Here is a 21,718-nt window from a genome sequence, read left to right as displayed (position 1 = left end):
TGCCCAGGATTATTCAAGATTTAATCGGAAGTTGCCATGCAAACACGCTTTTTGACCTTGTTTGGGAGCTCCAGGGAAAAAGTAATCAGAGTAAATGTAATCCGAGTATGTCCTGTTTTTGTTACATTTTAACATTTTAAAAGTTAGAGTAGGAGATAAATGCACTTTTGTGCAGGGTCGATTCACACTCTTATAAAGAGCCTAACTTATTTCAGTTCGGCACTGTCCAGACCCAAATATGGGTCGTCGTCCCCGGTTCGGGGGGGCATCAACCGACTAAACTCGGCTCCACGGTGAAATGTTGTGACCTCTCGACTTAATTTCGGTACTCAGCGGTGTCTTCTCATTCATTCAGCCCGGCTTCAAGTTCATATTCTCGGCTATGAAGCCAAGGAAACAGCGGTCGTTTGGGAGGGAGACACGCCGACTTCCAAATGCTTGTGTGGCCGTGTTTTGTGCGTCGCATAGCGGATACATTGTCAGCTGGTTCTCGCTCTGGCTGGAGAGTGGAGGCGCGTGCGACATGACCCACACACACACACACACACACACACGGCTTTGCTGCGTCTCGCAAGTCGCTGACCGTTTTAAGAGGAAAGAAGAGCTTAAAGTAAACAACTTTGCTAGTATTCCGTGTTGATAGCCTATATTATCTCTATGGTTTATAGCCGATCTGCAAGCTCCGCAACGAATTGTGACTGTGATGCATGCAGAAAGGGAGGCAGCACGTCTATAATGTGAGCTTGTAGATTGAATGTTTTCGACGGAGCTCGCGCGTGTGTCAGAGTGAGTGAGAGAGACAGAGAAACCCTGTCTCCATCTGGTGCTGCTGCTCACTGGACCTCCAGCGTGCAGCCGCGAGGGCCGGTCAGATATGTATCCGTCCTGCTAATATCGGCCACAAACGTTTTCATGTCATGGACCTCCAATATTTACAAGCGACTTCGGCGCTAGCCGTTAAGAGAGTATGAATGGACTCCCCCCGACCTTAAATAATTTCGGGTCCGGGAACCCTTCCGAAAAAAAAATAAGTTAGGCTCCTTATTAGACTCTGAATCGACCCTAACACTGCTCTCTACGAGGGAACGGATTTCCCGGTCACGTGATACCCTGTTGCATTTCGGGAATTGGAGTGTTTCTCTTCACAGGCGGGTGCCTGTGAAGTAAACTTCAGCTTACAGTAAACTTCAGCTTACTGTAGATTACTGTACCACTAGTCGAACGCGTCGTAGTCTAGGTCAGTTTTCCCAAAAAAAAAAAGGCAAATTGTGTTAATTTATGGCATACAGTACATGTGGGGTATTAAAGTGTGCTGAATCCAAATCTGCTGTATGCCCAGCTCAAACATGGCCGCTAAGCCCTCAAAATGGACCATTTAAAGATGGCAGCCACCTTGCTGAAACATAAAAGTGCCAATATCTCGGCTTCCAAGCCACTTTGTGTGTGTGTGTGTGTGTGTGTGTGTGTCTGCTTGCTTAGACATGGTCTGCACGTGTGTGTGTGTGGTGTGTCCTGTCATTTTGTTCTGTTGCTGTTGGTAGTCATGGTTGTCAGTTCCCACCTGATGTCATGTGGGAGTTCAGACTGATCCAGACCATAATGAATAACTGATAGCTTGCATAACGTCTTCAGGCTAGGACTTAAATCTAAGGTGTACAGGTCATCAGACATTGTTTGGTCTGCTATGCATCCTCCAAAGATGATGACACAATCTCCCACCATGCAACAGCACATCGCACACATCTTACAGGGGTCTTTCCCCTTGGGCTCAACCTGCTTCCAGGAGAAGGTCTCTGGACTGAATTTCCACAGATCATTGAAGCACTGGTTCCCATTCAAGCCACCAAATACATACAGCTCTCCATTGTAGGCAAAGGCTGAATGATTTGAACGTTCTTCTGGGAGAAGCTGTGTAGAAAGTGTCTTCAGCCAGCAGTTGGTCTCTGTGTCAAACACAGAATTGTTGTTTAAGTCCCCCTGTCTCCCCCAGCCCCCAAATACAAACATCTTCGTTCCAATGATGGTGGCAGAGTGGCTGTGGGAAGCAGGTGGTGTAGTTCCTCTGGTGTTGATTAAAGACCAGACCATTATGCTGGTGTCCAACTTGTACATGTCATTAGTCCATGCAGTCAGCTGGGTGGTTCCCCCATACACATACATGGCCTTCTCCAGGACGCAGGCTGAGTGGCAACTCCTTGCTTCTGGAATAGTCCCAGAAATATTGGGTTTGAACCAGCTGTGGGTGTCAACATCAAAAGCATAAAGGACATTGCAGTGAGGATAACCTCCCCAGATGTAGACTATTTCTTCTACCAGGACAGCTGTGTGGCCCCAGCGGCCGGAGGGAACCTCAATGGGACTTTGTCCTCTTCCATTTGTCACTGGGGGAAACTTCCTCCAACACAAAGACACTGTGTTGAAGATGTGGACTTCAATCTGACCACTGATGTTCAGGTTGTTCCATCCTCCAAATGAGTACAGCTTGTGTCCGACTACCACAGAAGCATGGTAGTAATCTTTAAGTCCTCCTTTCAGATGTATCGTCCAGTGAATCATTTCACACTCCAGCACCACCGTGAATCAGTGCAACAAATGTACAGGATTTGTTGATAAACGACAGCTGAATCAGATGGAATAGTTGTTTAATGACATTTGGTTTATTGGATTGTTTACTTTTAAAGACAAGTACATTGTGATGACAATGTTGTGATGTCAAATACGTGATGATGTAATTACGTAGTATATTTGGATTTTCAATCCATCCAGACGAGTACAGAGCCCTGGCGGATACCAGTAAGGAAGAGGGTTTAACTAAGAGGCTAGACTGTCATGATTACACCCACACACAATGTGAATATTATGCAGCATTGAAGTGACTTAACACCTGAGGCAGATTATGTCTTCTAAATTCTAACAGTTTTCTGAAAAAACATATGTTGCTGTATGAGTGGTGCTCCAACCGAAATTTGTCAAAAATAGCAGACCTACAAGCTCATTCGCGGCACAAAATGACACACTATGTGGGGCGGCAGCGGCATAGGGTCACGTAGGAAATTGGACCAATTCCCCAGCAGTTTGTTGTGACCAGCCATCTTCCGTTGTATCCCTTGCCTCTTCTGACTTATTTTCCAGCTGTAGTTTCCATTTATCAGACAGAAAGGGAGGGTATGGTTTTCATGCTTAAAGAAGGTGCTCATGTCCACCTCTGTGTTGCGTGGCTATATACTGTATGTACTGTAATCAGGAGAAAGCTTTCAACAACCATCTTTCAACATTGAGAGGTGCCCTGCCTGCTTGCCCTTGGGCATCTGTGGACCCTGATCTTAAAGAGGTGGTGCCATAGTTTTGTACTTTTTCTGTTTTTCATCTAGGAGGTTGAAAGTACTTCATAGACCCCCTGGTGTGGTTTTTATGAGAAATGATGTATTCTCTTGGTAATTGTTTGTTTTCTCTTGGAGGCTGCCACCTTGTGGTCAAAAGTGTCAGTTAAAAAAACACAGATACTAAGCATGTCACAGTATCAACTCCTCCCCTAATTACCATTCACCCAACACTGTGGGGTGTGGCTAACTTCAGCTGGGTCACCACCCACCATGACATCCATGCATACTTAATGAACTGGGGGTGTGGCCACATCAAAACCCAATTTTAACTCTTTCTGTATACTTTTTTGGAAAAAATCTTCCTCCTAGTATAATCATAATACCTGATAATCATGTTTTAGAGGGGGGGGGGGGGATCATGGCACCACCTCTTTAAGGTACTTGTTGTACTGATCTCCACCCGCTGATTCCTAGGGGTGCCACGGTTCAGTCAGCCCACGGTTCGGTTCATATCTCAGTTTTTGGCTCACGGTTTCGGTACGGTTTCGGTACAGTAAAAATTGAAAATGAAAAAATAAAGAATCCAAAATGTTCAGTTAATTTTAAAGATGGGGTGCAATCATTTGTTTCCCCCCTAAAACATGATAATCAGTTATTATGATTATACTAGGAGGAAGATTTTCTCCAAGAAAGTGTACAGAAAGAGTTAAAATTATGTTTTTATGTGGCCACACCCAAAAAAATTAAGAAATTTGGTTCATTCAGTATGGGCTGTTCAGTTCGGTACAGGGCCATTCGGTTCGGTATACCGGTTTGGTTCGGTTCAGTATTGTGGCACCCCTACTGATTCCACAGTGCATTTTTGAGCTGGGCATACAGCAGATTTGAATTCAGCACTATTTGATACCCCTAGAAAACATGCCATAAATGCCACGATTTGCCTTCAGAACTTTAAATAAGCACTTTTTCTGAAATCCTGTCTAGTCTATAGAGGGAACACAGAGACGTCAAAGAGTTTGACGCGTTGGCACGTTGTGGACCACCTATGAGTTAAAAGCTAAGTTAAAAGGGTGGGCGTTCAAGACGTTGACTGTGCTTGCCTCCCTGATTTCTTGAGGAAATGTGTTCCACAGATTAGGGACGTACGTACTTGATTAATGCAGCATAACCAATTTTCTTTTGAACTGTAATCTCTAGTAGACCCGGGTAGCGGGAAGAAGATCCAAGTACTTTCTTGTGCCTTTAGGCTATATTTTAATGAGTCCATGAGATAGGCTGGTTCCCATACTATATAGTGCTTTAAAAACGAGAAGCAAGGTTTTTAAGTCGACTCTAAATGAAACAGGGAGCCCAGTGTAAAGTGGCTGAGATTTGCTTTTGGTTTTTCTGTTCAAAAGTAATGATTGTGTGCTTTCTGTCTTTCTGCCTTGCGGCTGCAGTACAGTGAACTGGACAGTGCCTTTCATGAGTTGGCTGGCCATCATTTCCCTGTGCGTTGCTACGGTTCTGCTTTACTTCATACCTCTGAGATACCTTGTGCTTGCATGGGGTAAGTCTTAAGCACGCACGCACGCGCGCACACACACACACACACACACACACTGGGGGATTGAATCCACCGTGGAGCATCAGGCTTTGTCAAGTGTCTATACTCTATATCAGGGGGACACTATATTTCCAGTTTTCCACACTCACTTCAGGGGGCCACATTGCATATACTGTTGAGGAGAAACCTGTTTATTACAGTAAATGAATGTCCTACTTTGTCATTCTACTGTATGTCACACAAAAGTAGCAAAAATAGCCGATCGAACTCAAAACATGTCGTACTGTGACACGTTTTGAGCTTCTAGATCTGCTATTTTCTTTTTTTTTTAATTGGAATATTGAAAATCCAGATTTTTTTTTCTTTCATTTAATTTCAAATGCATTAATACATTTAAATACAAATACATTGGACATAAAAAAGACAATATTTTTTTTATACACTAGTCATTGAGCTACTAATATAGGCTGAGGTAATTAAAGCCATGTTTGGAATTGTAACAGCTGAAATCAATAATATATCAGAATTCCGATAACCTGCGGGCCACATTAAGGGAAGGTGTGGCCGCCAGTTGCCCATGTATGCTCTATATATGAACATAATTGGCATGTGTAGTGGCAAAATGAGACTATTCAAGCCTTAGGAACCTTAGATGACCCCTGGCAAGTCCGAGGCTAACCACCGGCAAACTAGTGCAGGTGATGTCATGTGTACATGAGGTAATGGTGTACACACTGGGGCAGCAGTAGTCTGAGCTGGGCTATATAGTATCAGACTGTCAGAGACAGAGGGAGACTCCAACTGTTATGCTGAATGCTGCTTATGAGTGATTATGTTGTATAACCAGTGTTGTGTAACATTACTCTTACTTATTACATATCTCTACTGTGGGACCGAAACCTCCTAACTCCAAAATGTAAATTTTCGGGAAAATGAGCTCAAGTTGAGTTAGGAGGTTTTGACCGAAGGGCTTTTTACTACTTTTCATTGGTTCAATATTATTTTAACCAACACACAGACGTAAAGGGTGTTCAATAGCACATATTTATGAAAAAAAAAGAGGGCGGAGGTGGAGTTAGCTGGTTTGGCAGAAAGTGTGGAGTTGATTTATGCCAAAAAAAATCAAAAACCTCAAAAATGGAGTTAAGAGGTTTTGGCCAGACAGTGGCGAGGTGTTGGGGTGGGAGGAGTAGGACAATGACTCTTATATCCTCCCGCTGGGGGCTCCTCACTGGCAGGTGTGTCAGTGGGATACAACAGCAGTGACAACACACACATGTGTTTGGGGAGGGGCGCCCGCTGGCCTACTGGTCTAGTCGCATACCACATAGGCTATGCCTGATGGCGTCGCCGGTTCGATTCCAGGTCTGGACGACATTTGCATGTCACTCCCCATTTCCTGTCAGTCTACTGTCCTATCCTAGCCTAGTTCCAGACCCTGAATCGCTAGCCACACCCCTTTAATTTTTTTGTTTTGGCGATTCAGGGGTCTAGAAGTGCTCTCATTGAGGAGGCCTGCCTCGGTTGAAAATCCGTACGGCGAATCAGCGTCGTGAATCAGTGTCTTGTGATCAGCGTGGGTGGGGGTTTCCCAGAACTCATGTGTGTTTCCAAGTACACCAGCGCCGCCGCCGTACCGTACCGCGCATCGCGTCGCGATAAAATGCGGTAAATTGCGGTAAAATGCGATCGTATCGATCTCGCTATAAAACACCAATAGCAGGCATGTTATGTTGTGTTTGATTACTAGTTCGTAGTGCTCCTATTCTGACTGTTTCTTTGGTTAGCAAGTAGCACTAGCAAGCAACAGGCTAGCCACTAGCCAGTCACACATAACAACCATGATAACAACACTATGTCATGTGTTGGTCGGTGAACCAATCGCTGAAGACTGCCTCTTTTTGGCAACGCCCATCCCTGCAGACGCCCTGGGGGGAAGAACTTTCAGACTGAATAATGAAGTGAAACGAAATGTCAATTCAGGCTGAGTGTCAGGCTAGTCCTATCCTAAAAAACAAACAAAAAAATCTAAAAAATAAGTGTGTGGGGAGGAAATAATTAGCATAAGACTAAATTGATACAAAAAACAATGCAATGTTTATGTTTACTGTAGATTAGACAGAACCTTATTGTTCCTGAACGGCGTGTCTTTTTCCTTAGGCGTGAATAAGTTCACGAAGAAATTGCGTGACCCGTATCTGATCGACACCAATGAGCTTCTCAACTTCTTCTCCAGAGTGCCCTCGGATGTTCAGATGGTACGTAACTTGTGCAAATGTACGTAATGTAGGATCGTAGGTTCTTTACCTCTGATCCTAGATTACTGAGGCACTACACTGTCTCTATGCATTCGATGTATTACTTTGTGTTAAACTTGTGTTTAACTTGTGAGATTGTAGATTGGCTATTTCCACTATCAATATTCCTTTTAAAGTATGAAGTTGTCAAATATGAATAAACGTCTTATCTGCAGTGGTGTAAAGTAACTAAGTACATTTACTTAAGTACATTTTTAGTTTTGAGTTATTTGTACTAGTATTTCCAATTCCCAGCACTTTTACTTCTACTCCACTACATCTTGGATACAAATATTGTACTTTTACTCCACTACAATCATTTGAAACCTTTAGTTACTAGTTACTTTGCAGATATAAATGATTATATATGATTATAAAACATACATCAATCCACTTTAGCCCTATTTTATACATAGGCTATTTGAAAATAGCCGATCTACCGGTACAAGCTCACAACGCGTCGCATCTGCTATTTTCAAACGCTTTGTACTTTTATTTTTGGTACTTTATGTACATTTTGTCACCAATACTTTTGTACTTTTACTCAAGTACATTTTGAATTCTAGACTTTTACTTATAACAGCGTATTTCTATATAGCAGTATTGATACTTTTACTTAAGTAAAACATTTAAATACCTTTTCCATCACTGCTTATCTGCCATATGCAACTTCAAAGCCTAAAAGCCTAGCAGAAATGTTATTGTCAACGACAAAAACACAATTAAATCGTTAATCGCAATTATTTGAGTGACAATTACCGGTAATTCACTTGTAAAATGTCAGAAACGTGCCAGCCGTGTGTCATGCTGTCATTTCAGATGCAGTACAGCGAGCTGAAGGTGGAGCCGTCGTCACAAAGCCCCAGCAAACGCAGACGCCCTCACATCATCTCCTGACCGTCATCATCTCTTCATGCCGTAATTCAAGGGTTCCCAAACCTTTCAGGCCGTGACCCCCCAAAATAATACTATTTGAACTGGTGACCCACCACCCTGACAAGCACTTGGAATTGTAGGCGTTACGTTTAGTTTGACTCGGTTCCACAGATAAATATTGTGAAAATAGCCTTTTCACAATGCCTCTTTTTTTACGTAATATTTGACAATTTGGCCAAATTGGTATTAAAAAGGTCTTAAGTCATTCAATTGTAACTTTAGAAATGTGCAGATATCCTGCTTACACTTATGCTGTATGTTGGTTTGTTTACTGTGGAGTGAGAAAATTATGTTGCACATTAAGATAATCATCTGGGTACCCGCCCCAAACATTATTTGGGGACCCTCCGTTTGGGAACCACTGCTGTAAATGATGTTCGCGCCGTGAACAAGTGTAAAAAGAAACCTAAATTTAAAATTTATGAATATATTCATTATTATTATGAAGAAGGTCCTTACACACCAGGGGTGGGTTTTTTGTGCCGTTATTTCGCCTGAAATAACTGCACAAAGAACATCACCAAAGAACATGAACAGTATGCGGCTATAAAGCCACTTCATTTTACTTCGATTTTGCACGTTTTTCCGTGTAATTGGTCTTATGACTCTAGTTGGTTTACTGTATGTTTTCTTTTCAAAAGTAGCATGTGGATTTTTATTACATTTTTGTAATATGATGCTTCATAATATTTGAAGACACCCATCCCTCAAAACACAAAGGCATCGGCCTGTATGAGTCATCAACTATTATAAATAGTTGTGAAGCCAAATACTCGCTGGTGGATTTCTTGTATTGTTTCTTTGGTCGTGCCCCCGGTGTGTACATGCAGAGCTCTTAGTCTTTTGCTTGTAGAGCAGAACGCATACTTCAAGAACTTTGTTATACTCTTGCCAAGAGTCGTGAGCAAATATATTATTTTTTTCCTTTTTATGGAATTTTAGTTGTACTGCTGTGAGATAGTACAGTGGTCCTCAACCTTTTCTGTCCGGGACCCCCAAAATAATCATATTTTAACTGGGGACCCCCCCCCCCCCCCCCCCCCCCCCCCCACCCTGACGAGCACTAATAAAGAGTTGAGGCATTACATTATGTATAACATGGTTCTATTGTGAAAATAGCAGATCTACATGCTCAGAGCATGTAGATCTACTATTTTCACTATTTCAGCCTCTAATATTTGACAATTTGACCAATGTACCAATTTGTCATCTTAGATGTATTATAAAAAGTCCTTAAATTGTCACTTTAGACATGTGCAGATACCCTCTATTCACTTAAACTTTGTGTTGGTTTGTTCACTTTTGAGTGAGAAAACAATATTTCACATTAAAGTTATACCATGTAACTTTTTTTATAAAACAAATCTTAAAATTGTCCTAACTGTTAAATCGCTAAAGTTTTAGAACCCCCACTCCGTTATTTTCAGCTTCTAAAGCCTTCTCTTTATATGTTTTCTATCATCCCTACCGGGGACCGGTTTTCGCGGAAAAATTGCGTCATCACACTACCGGCCAATCACAGCGAGGGTTATACACTGCCGGCCAATCACAGCGCATCTTGAAGTGGGGTCGCTATGGCGGCCATATTTGTAGTCGCCCGTGTGTCTCTATACTCAAAAGGTAATCTCGCCTACCAGGCAGGGTGAAGTAGTCCGTTTCTCCGGAATGCCTGAACGCACAGGAACCAGGGACCCCTCTAAAGATAGCTCTCGGCGACGTGGAGGCGAAAAACGTCCGAAAGACGCGGACGCGACCACGGTTTGCTATAGGGCTACTGACCACTAGTTGAGCATCTTACACAGTATAGCTTTAAGTTGATCATCTGGGGACCCTGACCCAAAGGTTGAGAACCACTGAGATAGGAAACTGTAACTGCCACCACACTAAGCAGGCTTTCCATGCCTCAGTAACAGCACCTTAGTCTTTGTTAGGGATAAGAGGGTATAATTGTGTAAAAAAATTCTAATGATGTACAGTATGTATGCTATGAAGGTATTTTACATGCACTATGTAGTCTTATACCATCATTTCAAATTGATTTGTACTTTTTCTTAAAAGTACAATGTCTGCTGTAAGAGAGGAATTGGCACATTCATTTCACAGGACTAATGCCTAATTTATACTTTATACTACAAGCTCACAGCGCAAGCTTGTAGATTGTCTATTTTCAGACTTATGATTAATGGCGGGTGCCGATTCTTGAGCATACACAATCACAAAAGGAACACTTGCACAAACGCGATACATGTACGTTTCAGAAGCTTTCGTGCGTCGCATCTGTAATTAAACGATCGCATTTTGAAAATGCAGACCGAAAGGCGATAATTTCCGAAACGCCTTCGTTTAAAGATTATATCTGCGGTGATTCATTAAAGCTTTGAAAGTGATCTAGTCAAAGATGTTCCTTTTGCGATTAGGTTGAAATAAATGTCCATCGATATAATTAAGGTGCTAACATTTTACAAAGTGTGGGCACTATTCTACATGGGACTAGAGAAACCCATTTAGAACGGGTACACATTATTGTGTATCATTATTTTATGCTTTAACTATTGAAAAATAGCAGATATACAAGCTCACAGCGCGGCACCGAGTGCCGCGCTGCGAGCTTGTAGATCTGCTATTTTTGAAAAATCGTGAAAATTAGAATTTTGACACGATTCTAGTGTCTTTTGAATCCTTCTAAGGTTTTTTGAAAATCTCTGTTTCTATGTCAGCAATCTGGCCAGCCATCATCAAAGAAAAGGTCCTTTTCACTTAACTGGAGTTAGTCTGTTCTTGAGAGACTACTATGTCAGTGGTTCTCAAACTTTTTCATGTGAAGGACCCCCAAAATTATATTTATTTTGCCACGGACCCCCATCTCAAAATATCTAGTTCCAGGGACCACCCAGAAGCAAAATTTGAGTTACAAACGTTAGCTTTGAAAATACATATATTCAAGGATTTGCATACATTTTCACGACTTTTTCAAAAATAGCAGATCTACAAGCACGCACCGCAGCACTCGGTGCCGCGCTGTGAGCTTGTATATCTGCTATTTTTCACTGGTTAAAGCATTCAATAATTCTAGGCCTAAAAGGGTCAAGCAGCTGGACCCCCCCCCCCCCCCCCCCCCGTTCACAGAAAATAATCTAAATGAATGGATGAACTTGTGTGTTAATGTATCGAGCATGAAGTCACTTTACTCTAGGGTCTAGACAATGTACCGACTATTACTGTACCTGTATGTATCCTGTTAATCACCACAATGCCTATATGCCTTCCATCCATTGTGTAGGCCTGTCAATTATGAAGTGTAGGAATGCCGAATGTCCCGTCGTCGTCGCAAAGAGCTTTTTTCAAACTGGTGAAATAACACTATAATAACATTTACAGCATTAAAGCAGGGGCATTTATACAGGTGCGTGTGTGTGTGTGTGTGTGTGTGTGTGTGTGTGTGTGTGTGTGTGCGTGCGTGCGTGCGTGCATGCGTGTGTGTGTGTGCAGTATATACATATACTGTAAATATGATAATCATATATAATATGACTCAGATGAGACCAGAAGAAACAGCCCCTGCACGTCTTGTTGAATGCAAGTGGTTATTATTATTGTTCATGTATGTCTTGCATAAAATGTGTTGCATGGCTGTCTGGGAGGCTATGATACTGAAGTGCATTCATATAGACTGTATAATCATGCACTGTGTGTGGGCACTTCATGCATGTACAGTATGCTGCTGCATCTACAGTAGGAGCTGTTCACAAACCAAGCTTTAGCAAGTCTTAAAGTAGTTTTAAGTTGAACCGCCGTTAACCTCTTTCTACCTGCCCTGTCCCTTTTGGGCACGTTGTTATAGGCGAAACATCTTCAAAACATTTCCAAAGATGCAGCTTCTTTGAGCTTGTACATCTGCCATTTTCGCTGGTCATCATATTATGATGAAGTATACAGTAGGGCTTGAAGTCATACAGTGTAACCTTTTCAATTAAACAAACACTGTTTTTGTTATACTCTTTCTTGTTGTTGTTTTTCTCAATAACCATTCCATATAAATGTGTTTTTTTGACCCATGACACTCGCGCCAAAAATGACACGGGCGCCAAAAATGTTGTTGCTTTCCGAAATAATCTCGCCACCAGGGACCCTGTAGCATTTGTTATGGAACGGTAGGGCCTACTTCTCATGTGTTGTTTTTCTTTCTCTTTTGAACTGAATTCTGGGAATCACAGTTCCAAAAGAGCTTACCAGAGGTAGAGGCGTTGCCAAAAAGACTACAAAGATGGATGCTACACAGTATGACTTCAAGTGGTTTAAGTGTTGTTGTTTTTCCTCCTGTGTCCCATTGGTCCAGTTACACCACAGCTATTGAGATTGTTACTTTAGCACAAAACGACTTTGTGTAATGACTGCAAAACATCTTGTATCTTCTTGTATAAAACAAATACATTAAAAATCATTTTATACATAGCCTAGACCTACCGTATTATTATTTATTATCATCTGGCACAATAAAAGTGCTTGATGAGTTGATGAGATGAATTTGAATTTTATTTTAAAATATGTATTTGTACAGAAACGTGTATGCATATAAAACACATCATGGATGATGATTACATCTAGCCCTACATATAGCCAATTTTCAAATTAGGGTTAGGTTCTTTATTCCCCTTTGGTGAAAAGTAACAGGTTTATTTACACATACACAAGCTTCCCATCCAACAGCGACAATCAAACATATAATTTTCCGAATGTCTGTCTGTCTGAGTGAGTGTCTGAGTGAGTGTCTGTCTGTCTGTAATATGATGTGTGTGTCTGTGTCTGTGTCACTGTGTGTGTGTGTGTGTGTGTGTGTGTGTGTGTGTGTGTGTGTGTGTGTGCAGGCGGGTGGGCGGTTGTCTGGCCCTGTTACAGATGTTGTCCAAAAATCATGCAGATCGGTACACAGTATCTCTATAGCCATTAAACGTAATGGGTATTTCTTACATTGATGCTCCTACATATTATCATGCAAGCACCAGTTAAAGTTACTTTCCATCCCTCATATACTGTGTGCACAGTGCACACCCCATAACCCACACACTGCACATCATTTCGGAGCTCATATCTTTGAACGGGTAAGGGCTAGTATATTAATAATTATTACACAACCTGAATATTAATAATTACACAACCTGAACCAGCTTCCCTGATTGGCCAACAATATCTGTGACATATATGTGGACGTCACCAAATACAGTAAGGTATATGAATTGAGCTGCTTTCTTCACTGTGAATATTCACCACGGGTAGTTGGGCTTAAGGGTGAGTTCATTTGCATTCGAGGCTTTCATACTAGGATGTCTTCAGTCGGCGAAGAAGAGGACCTGGGCAAAGATGACCCGATCAATGTCATTGACGACGAGCTTCTGACAGACGCTATACAGTCACAGAAACCTAAAGAGGGTTCACACATATTCGTACCATTCCACGAAGTCCTTCAGCTAAGCCTGGAGTACAGGTTCATTCCGAAGATGGAAGGTTTACAACAGTTCAAAGGCCTGGCCAAACTCCAGCTCAACAGCAACAACATAGCGAAGATAGAGGGACTAGAGAATCTCACCAATCTGAGATGCCTCGATCTGTCATTCAACGACATAGAGAAGATTGAAGGTTTGGAATCTCTGGTAAAGCTGGAAGACCTGAGTCTGTACAACAACTTGATCTCGGTCCTCGAGAACATGGACACTCTCAAGAACCTCCAGATATTCTCCATCGGAAATAACCAGGTGAAGGATTTAAAACACGTGGAATATCTCAGACAATTCCCGGGTCTGCACTGTCTCAACCTGGCCGGAAACCTCATCTGCGACATACCGGACTACAAGAACGTCATCGCTTCCAGGCTGCCGACCTTGACCTACCTGGACTACAGGCTAATCGACAGGGTGTCAGAGGAGGCGGTGAAAGGCATCGGTGAGTACGATTTGATCGTTTCGATGCTCAGGGACAAAGAAATCCTGTACGAGAAGAGCCTGGTGGACCCGGTGCAGCTGCACAGGGACGCCTTCGTAGAGTACCTGAACGACCACTACCTGTACGACAGCATCATCGAGGACGACGAAGAGGCACAGAAGTGGATCGAGGCGCCCGGCATGTCCGCTATTCTTCAGACCTTCAAGTTTGTCATCCACGACCTGTGTACGCACATCTTCGAAACAGGCCTACATGAGCAGGAGCAGAGAGAGGCCGAGATCCAGGCCTTCTATGTGTGCTTGAAGGCGACTGTGGCGAACAACCAGCAGGTGGCGGGCCAGGTGGTCACCGAGTTCGAGGTGAGGAGGAAAGAAAAGATGCTGGAACTGTGGTGGCTGACGGACCGCCAGGACCTGAAGGAGCAAAAGAGGGAGTACCAAGACGAGATCAAGCTCTTCTTCGACAGCCTCATGACCCTGGAGATGCATCTGGTGGACCAGCTGGCGACCCTCATCAAGGAACTCGGCAGGAAGATAGGGGAGATGGTCGACGGCTTCACCGAGTCGGCCAAGGGGATATTCGAGCAGGTCCGCGCGGAAGAGAAGAAAATGGACGACGAGCTCATGAAGACCGTGGTGGCGATCGTGCAGAAGGTGCAGGCCAACGAGATGAAGGACCTGCCCATCGACGTGAGAATGCTGTTCAAGAAGAAGGAGACCGTGGTCGCCGCGATGGAGGCCTGGCACGACAACCGCTTGATGAAGATCAACAAGAGAGAGGAGCAGCTCACGATCCGCATCAGGGAGTGGCTGGTGGAGTTCCTGGAAGGGATCCGGGACGAGGAAGTGAAGCGGACGGCTTCACGGCTGGCGGAGGTCAACACCTACATTAACTATGTGAAGGGTGAGCTTGAACGCGTCGCGATCGAGGAGAAGGGTGAACAGTGATTCTAAACCTTTTTGAGCGGTGCTCCTGGAAGGAGCTAATCCCCAACATCTGGCTTTGTCCAGGATCTATACTAAACCTTACCTGGCCTATACTAAACCTTACCTGGCCTATACTAAACATTACCTGGCCTATACTAAACCTTACCTGGCCTATACTAAACCTTACCTGGCCTATACTAAACCTTACCTGGCCTATACTAAACCTTACCTGGCCTATATCTTGGCACAAAGCGCTCAAAGTTTGTTATACGCCCAGGGTCACATGGGACAAGCTTCGTGGGACACTTAATGAAAGTAACTCATGAATAGCACAGCAGCAGCGGGATTATTTCATAACTACAGACTCACTCCACATTTGCCCACGTAATCTGAAGACTCACCTTTTCAGAGAATCCACCTTAGCACTTGACCTTAGCCTTGACAACCATGCAGTCTTCTGCAAAGGTTCAAATGTAATTTAGACAGATGCTAGTTTCATTACCTGGCGTTTAATTGCTACAGTTTCAATGTACAAATTATATATATTTTATATATTATTATACCTATTACTATTAATTATATACTGTACCTATACCTATGATCCTAGATTAATGATTAATAAAATATGTTTTTAATTTCAAGGATCTCAATTCAAAATGCATGAGTGGTGCTGGCTTTGTCTGTATGTCCCGCCGCATCCCACATTGGTCATGCCACTTAATGAAATTAACTCATAAATAGCACCGCTCACTTCACACTGGGTGTGATTTTTTTATTTTATTTTTTCTGGGACCCCAATCTACCTACTTAGATCCTCAGTGTTAATTTAACTCTGAGTGTACAAAAGGAAAGAATAAAGGTCCATTTGGACACCTGGTGGGCCCCGGAGATAACATTGAGAAACGGTGCTCTTGAGAGTCATAATTTCTTGTATATATATATTAATTCAGGTTTTTATTCTATTTGTATATTAACACATTTTCTTTTTGTATGTTCATTTCTTTTTGTGTGTTAAAGGTGCTGTGAGGTGCTTGATCGTTTTTGTTTAAGTGTGTTAAATAGCTCTATGTACCCATATACCAACTGTTCAATAACAGCGTTCTACTCGTCTTTCCATCTCTTAAGCAAACAAGAGAGTACATTTTCAGGTCAGGATACCAATGTCATCCAATTAGGAGAGAGAAGTCATACAGGATGAAGGATAAACAAAGAAATATAAATTGGTAGACAAAATTGGAACTGGAACACAAGCTGATGAATGGTCTTTATAGAGTTCTGATTTGTACATTGCAATGCACATTTGTTTTCTATTTACTAAAGTAACAGGGAGACCCCTGCTACTGAACTCACACTCTATAGCAGTGGACCATCAAAGTCCATTATCTATTTGGCTTTTGAGCTACGTTGTTATCATATGCAATGCTATTGCATTTAGTTTTGGCGGTGTAGCTCTGCAGTGATCGTACAGATTATCTGCTCGAACATGAGACATAATCTGATATCACAAACCCCCCAGAGCAAGGATAATATACAGATTACATGTACATAACATTGAACCTTCAGTGGCATGATTTAAGATATCACATATCATAGAACACAGAACAATTTGTAAACAATATATAACATGAGTAACTACATTTACAAGGAGGAGGACGGGGAGGTGGTCAGATCTTTTAACCCTTACAGCTGCACAACCAGTAGTAACAGCTAAACATCTAGAATGAACATAGAACAGGAAGCTGGTTAAATAGACTGCTTGAGATGCATTGTGGGTAAGAAGGGTGTATGAGACAGACTGCTCTGTGGGAGTGTGAATGCATTAACCTGTTAACAAATGAAGAGGGGGTCCGGGAAGATGGCAACAACACATTCTTCCTTCCATAATATAAAATAACTTCCGCAGGCTCTATTTATCGTTGGATAAATTCCATTCTGTGTTGGTGTGTAGGAGAGATAACAGGCAAATGTTGATCAAGATAACAATTATTCTCTTAATAGTGTAAATTTCTTGCGGATTTAACAATAATTTAACTCTTGAGCGTAAAATGCCATTTTACATTGTCATACAAATGAAATGAGTTGCTAACCATCATCCAGCTGGGGACCGCTTGGAACCCTGTCAAGGACCACTGGTTGCAAACCGCAGTTCTATAGTAATGATTACTATACATGTAGCTACATATAGAACTTTTGGACAAAAACATGTTGTTTTCATGATGTCAGCACTGTGTATTGGTTGGTACCAGGTTATTGCGTGGGTGGATCAGGCACAAAGTATTTTGTGGTCAGCCTATGACATCAGCGCGAGTAATGTGATGTCAATACTGTGATGTCGGACTCGTGTGAGCTCCAGAAAATGGCGTCAGGTGCAGGTTGCACAACCACACAGTGAAATCCCTTCGCAAAACACCCTCCTGGCACAGAGATGGCCAAAGGACAGGCACAAAGCCGAGCGGAAACAGTTGTGTTAGCTGGATCAAATGGTCCCAATGGCCAACAATGGCAGACCGGTTTGAATGACACGGTGGTGCAAAGCCACCACCAGGCGTCGAGGACGGCCCGCGTTACCACCCGCACGAGGCACAGGTGCGCTGCCTACGTGCTGGCGCTGAGACCGTGGAGCTTCAGCGCCTCTCTGGTGCCCGTGGCTCTCGGCGGCGCCCTGGCATACAAACTGGAGGGTTCTGTGGACCTGGTCGTTCTGGCGGTGTGCGCAGTGGCCGTCTTGGTCGTCCACGGGGCGGGGAACCTCGTGAACACCTACTACGACTTCTCCAAAGGCGTCGACAATCACGAGAGGAGCGACGACAGGACCCTGGTGGACGAGATCCTGGCCCCGCAGGAGGTGGTGGCGTTCGGAGCGGCGCTGTACTCGGTGGGGTGCTTGTGTGCCGCGCTGCTGCACTTCCTCTCCCCGCTGAGGCTGGAGCATCTCGCCCTTGTGTACTTCGGAGGGCTCTCCGGCTCCTTCCTGTACACCGGAGGCGTCGGCCTCAAATACGTGGCCCTGGGGGACGTGGTCGTCCTGATCACCTTCGGCCCGCTGGCGGTGATGTTTGCGCACGCCGCGCAAGTGGGCCACCTGTCGGCGGTGCCCCTGGTTTACGCCGTCCCTCTGGCCCTGGGCACGGAGGCCATCCTCCACAGCAACAACACCAGGGACGTGGCCTCGGACAGGCGGGCGGGCATCGTAACCCTGGCCATCCTAGCCGGCCCCGCGCTGTCCTACCTCCTCTACGCCCTCCTGCTCTTTGTCCCCTACGTGGCGCTCTGCGTCCTGGCCGCGCGCTGCACCGTCAGCATGGCGCTGCCGCTGCTCACCGTGCCCATGGCCTTCCGCCTGGAGAGGCGCTTCCGCGGCGGGCGCTATGCCGAGATCCCACAGGAGACGGCCAGGCTCAACCTGCTCATGGGACTTCTCTACGTCTTTGGGATCGTCCTCGCGCCTCGAGGCAGCTTGCCACTACTGTGATCAGATATTTCGCGGAATTCTGAGAGGAAACTAGAAAGGTTTCCGCCAGGACCTGCTCGCCTACCCATGGCTTTGTTTTTTTGTCGTTTTTTTCTCCTTTCTTACTTCAGTATAAGCACACAACAAAGTTAAATGGTTAGTGTTGTCTTGTTTCAATAAGTGTTCACTTGACAACACAGGAACAACTAGAACTGCACTCTGTCGAGGTGACAACTGCACAAGTAGGCCATGTATGGCCTACTTGTGCGCCAGCAGAATGCACCATGAGGTGCACTCACCACTGGCATCACCAGGAATGCTGGGCTACGGGCTTACGTAGCCGAACGCAGTACTTGCCAGTAACTAGACTGCACTCTGTCGAGGTGCCAACTTGCGTCTTGTGCACTTGTGGCCATATATGGCCTACTTGTGTGCCAGCAGAGCACGCAAGTACTGTGATCGTTGATGAGTGCTGTCTGTATGTATGTATGTGGGTGGGCAAGTTGGCCCTCTCTCTGTTTATATCAGGTCGCACTTGTTGGTGGTGACGTCACCGAGAACGTTGCTCCCTCATTGGCCTTTGTACTGACAGCCAGAAACAGACGGCACCACCAAAGTAGTACTTGCGCGCTCTGCTGGCTCAAGGAATGACCATACTGTATATTCCATTTAACACACAGATGTCAATTAACCAAAAATCTAAAACAACAATTATTTCATATAATAAATGTTATACCCCCTCCAACAAAAAGTAAATACATAAATACATTTTGGAGGGGAAATTGTTTATGCTATCAATTCTGCATTTGTGCCACACATTTCCAGATTTAGTCTTCATGTAGGCTACTGAGTCTAGAACCAAAAATGTTAATAATCGTTAATAATCATCCATTTATATTTTTGCTATTCAAACATAGCAGGTCTAAAAGCTCAGAACCTTGTAGCCTACATCTGCTATTTTTGAACCAATTAAACGAAATTTGGAAAATTCTCACAATGTTTAGAAGAAGATAATTTGGAGAGAGAGATGAAACAAAAAATAAACTTTTCTTGTGGGGTCCTTGACAAAGTTGACACAAAATATTTGCAGATGGGGTCCGCAGTCAAATTCATATTAATTTTGGGGGTCATCCTTCCCACCCCACATCCTCTCCTCCAATGCCCTGAGATCTCTCCTCTACCTGTCTGATTGCACTGAATCTACTCACCTGTGTTGTCGGCCGAGCCTTTGTAATGAGCTCCCGAGACAAACATACTGCCTAAAAAAAATAGTTAATTTTGTGTTGTTTCGTTCGTCGTTTCGCTTATTGTTTGTTTCAGCTCTAACTTCTGTTAGTTTAGACAAGAGTTATGTTTTGTATTGTGTATCTTACGAACATGTGAGTTTGTGGTGCTACTTTACTTTGTCTAACACAAATTGTACAAGACATGTTGTCCTAGGCTCCTAGCTAGTAAACAAGTTGTGAAAGAATAAAACCCCGTGATGTGTCTGTCCTAAACTCTCTATATAGCCTACGTAGATGAAAATGAATACATCTCATGAGTCGGAGTCGGACTGTAAGGAACCAAATGTACAAATTGTAAGAGGTCTATTTAACTCCGAAGAGGGTCCATTTATTTCGATGTTTAGGCTGCACTCAAAGTTGCTGTCAGACCTGTAATGGTACCGTTCAGACGGCCCCTGGGGTTGGTCCCCAGACCCCACGTTGAGAAACGGACTGTGTGTGTGATGTGAGCTCTACGTGTACGCACATGCTCAGTTGAGGCTGTTTTTGCGCACAGAGCAGACTTGACTCTAGAGATGGGATTTATGGCTTTATGAAGTGAGCCGGATCTCTGGGATCCGTTCCTTTCAAAGAGCCGTTCAAAAGACTGTCTCATTTCAGTTACTAGAAGCTGGGCCGCCCTTCGGGCGGCCCAGCGTCTAGTCGGCGACCTGGCCAACTCGGAACAATGTAAATAGGGAATGAATGCCCCGCCCTTTAATGCAAACCCCATTATAGGTCTACCTGTTTTCATAGGACCCGTTTTGACCATTTGTCTGCCTGTGTCCATTTTTGCCCATATATGGAGATATCTGTATCTGTCTGTCGGTGTCCATTTTATGTCCATATATGGAGATCACTGCAGTTATAGTTCTGGGTCCATTTTATGCCCATATATGCCCATATATGGAGATATCTGTCTATCTGCATCCATTTTATGCCCATATATGGAGATCTCTGTATCTGTCTGTCTGTGTCCCTTTTATGCCCGTATATGGAGATCTTTGTGATTCTGCATCCATTGTATGCCCATATATGCCATATATGGAGATATCTGTTTATCTGCGTCCATTTTATGCCCATATATGAGATTTCTGTCGCTTTTTCAAACAATCGTGGGTCGGGTCGGGTTGAGGCCGAGCACTGCACTACCTGCTGCGGTGGGGAACGCACGTGCCGAATTTGAAATAGGGAATGAATGCCCCACCCTTTAATGCAAACCCCATGAATGCCCCACCCTTTAATGCAAACCCCAATATACCTGTTGTCATAGGACCCGTTTTGACCATCTGTTTGTCTTTGTCCACTTATGCCCATATATGAAGATCTCTGCACACACAGTACCGGTTGCGGAAAACTCTGATGTCAGACTTTATGCCCATATCTGGAGAACGCGCGTGCCGGTGGGAAGAAGGGTTCTCGAGATACGCGGATTACATACATACATACACATTCACAGAGATTTTGTGTTGACTCATGTGGCGTACGTGATGTCAGAGCCTTTTATGAAGTGATGTCACAATGACTCAGCGCTTGCGCCGATTTCCTCCGGAACAGCCTGATGTCAACAATCAGCTCCGCATAAGGAGATTCCGAACGTTTCGCGCCGGTTTCGGAAAACCGCGAGTCGGGTCGGGTCGAGGCCTGGCACTGCACTCCGCGCGGCGGCGGGGAACGCGCGTGCCGAATCTGAAGCCGGTGGGACGAACGGTTCTCGAGATACGCGGATTACAAACAAACAGACAGAGATTTGTCGCATTTATAGATAGATGAGTAGAGTTGTACAGTTTGATTATAATTACAAATCACTTCTGACATATAGGTCTATAGGTACATGCCTGCCATTTGACAAGCTCACAATCCACTGCTATTTTCAAAAGGTTTTTCTACATTTTATTCATTGGAAAACATGTGAAATGGGACATTCTGCATAATTAGTACTTTGTAGCCTACTATTGGTACTTTTTCAGTACATTTTGATACCAATACTTTTGCGCGTTAATACTCAAGAACATTTAAATTAATTCCGAACTTCTA

At 43.8% G+C, this 21,718-nt stretch overlaps 2 protein-coding genes across 2 annotated transcripts in view; both read left to right on the top strand.

Moving 5' to 3' along the window:
• Positions 1 to 8,063, top strand: part of LOC308299158 (multiple C2 and transmembrane domain-containing protein 1-like) — a gene marked incomplete at its 3' end in the record, with an annotated part of 35,811 nt that extends 27,748 nt beyond the window's left edge. The window contains exons 18-20 of the mRNA XM_080742876.1: positions 4,763 to 4,872; positions 7,030 to 7,127; positions 7,986 to 8,063. Of these exons, the coding sequence (XP_080599002.1) occupies positions 4,763 to 4,872; positions 7,030 to 7,127; positions 7,986 to 8,063 (286 nt within the window). The remainder of the gene's footprint in view (positions 1 to 4,762; positions 4,873 to 7,029; positions 7,128 to 7,985) is intronic.
• Positions 8,064 to 17,390: 9,327 nt separating this feature from the next.
• On the top strand, positions 17,391 to 18,437 carry LOC308299033 (ubiA prenyltransferase domain-containing protein 1-like; the record flags this gene model as incomplete). The annotated part of the gene is made up of 1 exon (XM_080742760.1): positions 17,391 to 18,437. The coding sequence occupies one exon, from the start codon at positions 17,391 to 17,393 to the stop codon at positions 18,435 to 18,437; it is 1,047 nt and encodes a 348-aa protein (XP_080598886.1).
• Between the last annotated feature and the right edge of the window lie 3,281 nt (positions 18,438 to 21,718).

The sequence above is a fragment of the Nannobrachium achirus genome, assembly GCF_963921795.1.
Source record: "Nannobrachium achirus genome assembly, chromosome: 15".
Classification (NCBI taxonomy): domain Eukaryota; kingdom Metazoa; phylum Chordata; class Actinopteri; order Myctophiformes; family Myctophidae; genus Nannobrachium; species Nannobrachium achirus.
The sequence above is the reverse complement of the archived record's forward strand: the minus strand, read 5'-3'. Positions and strand labels throughout refer to the sequence as shown.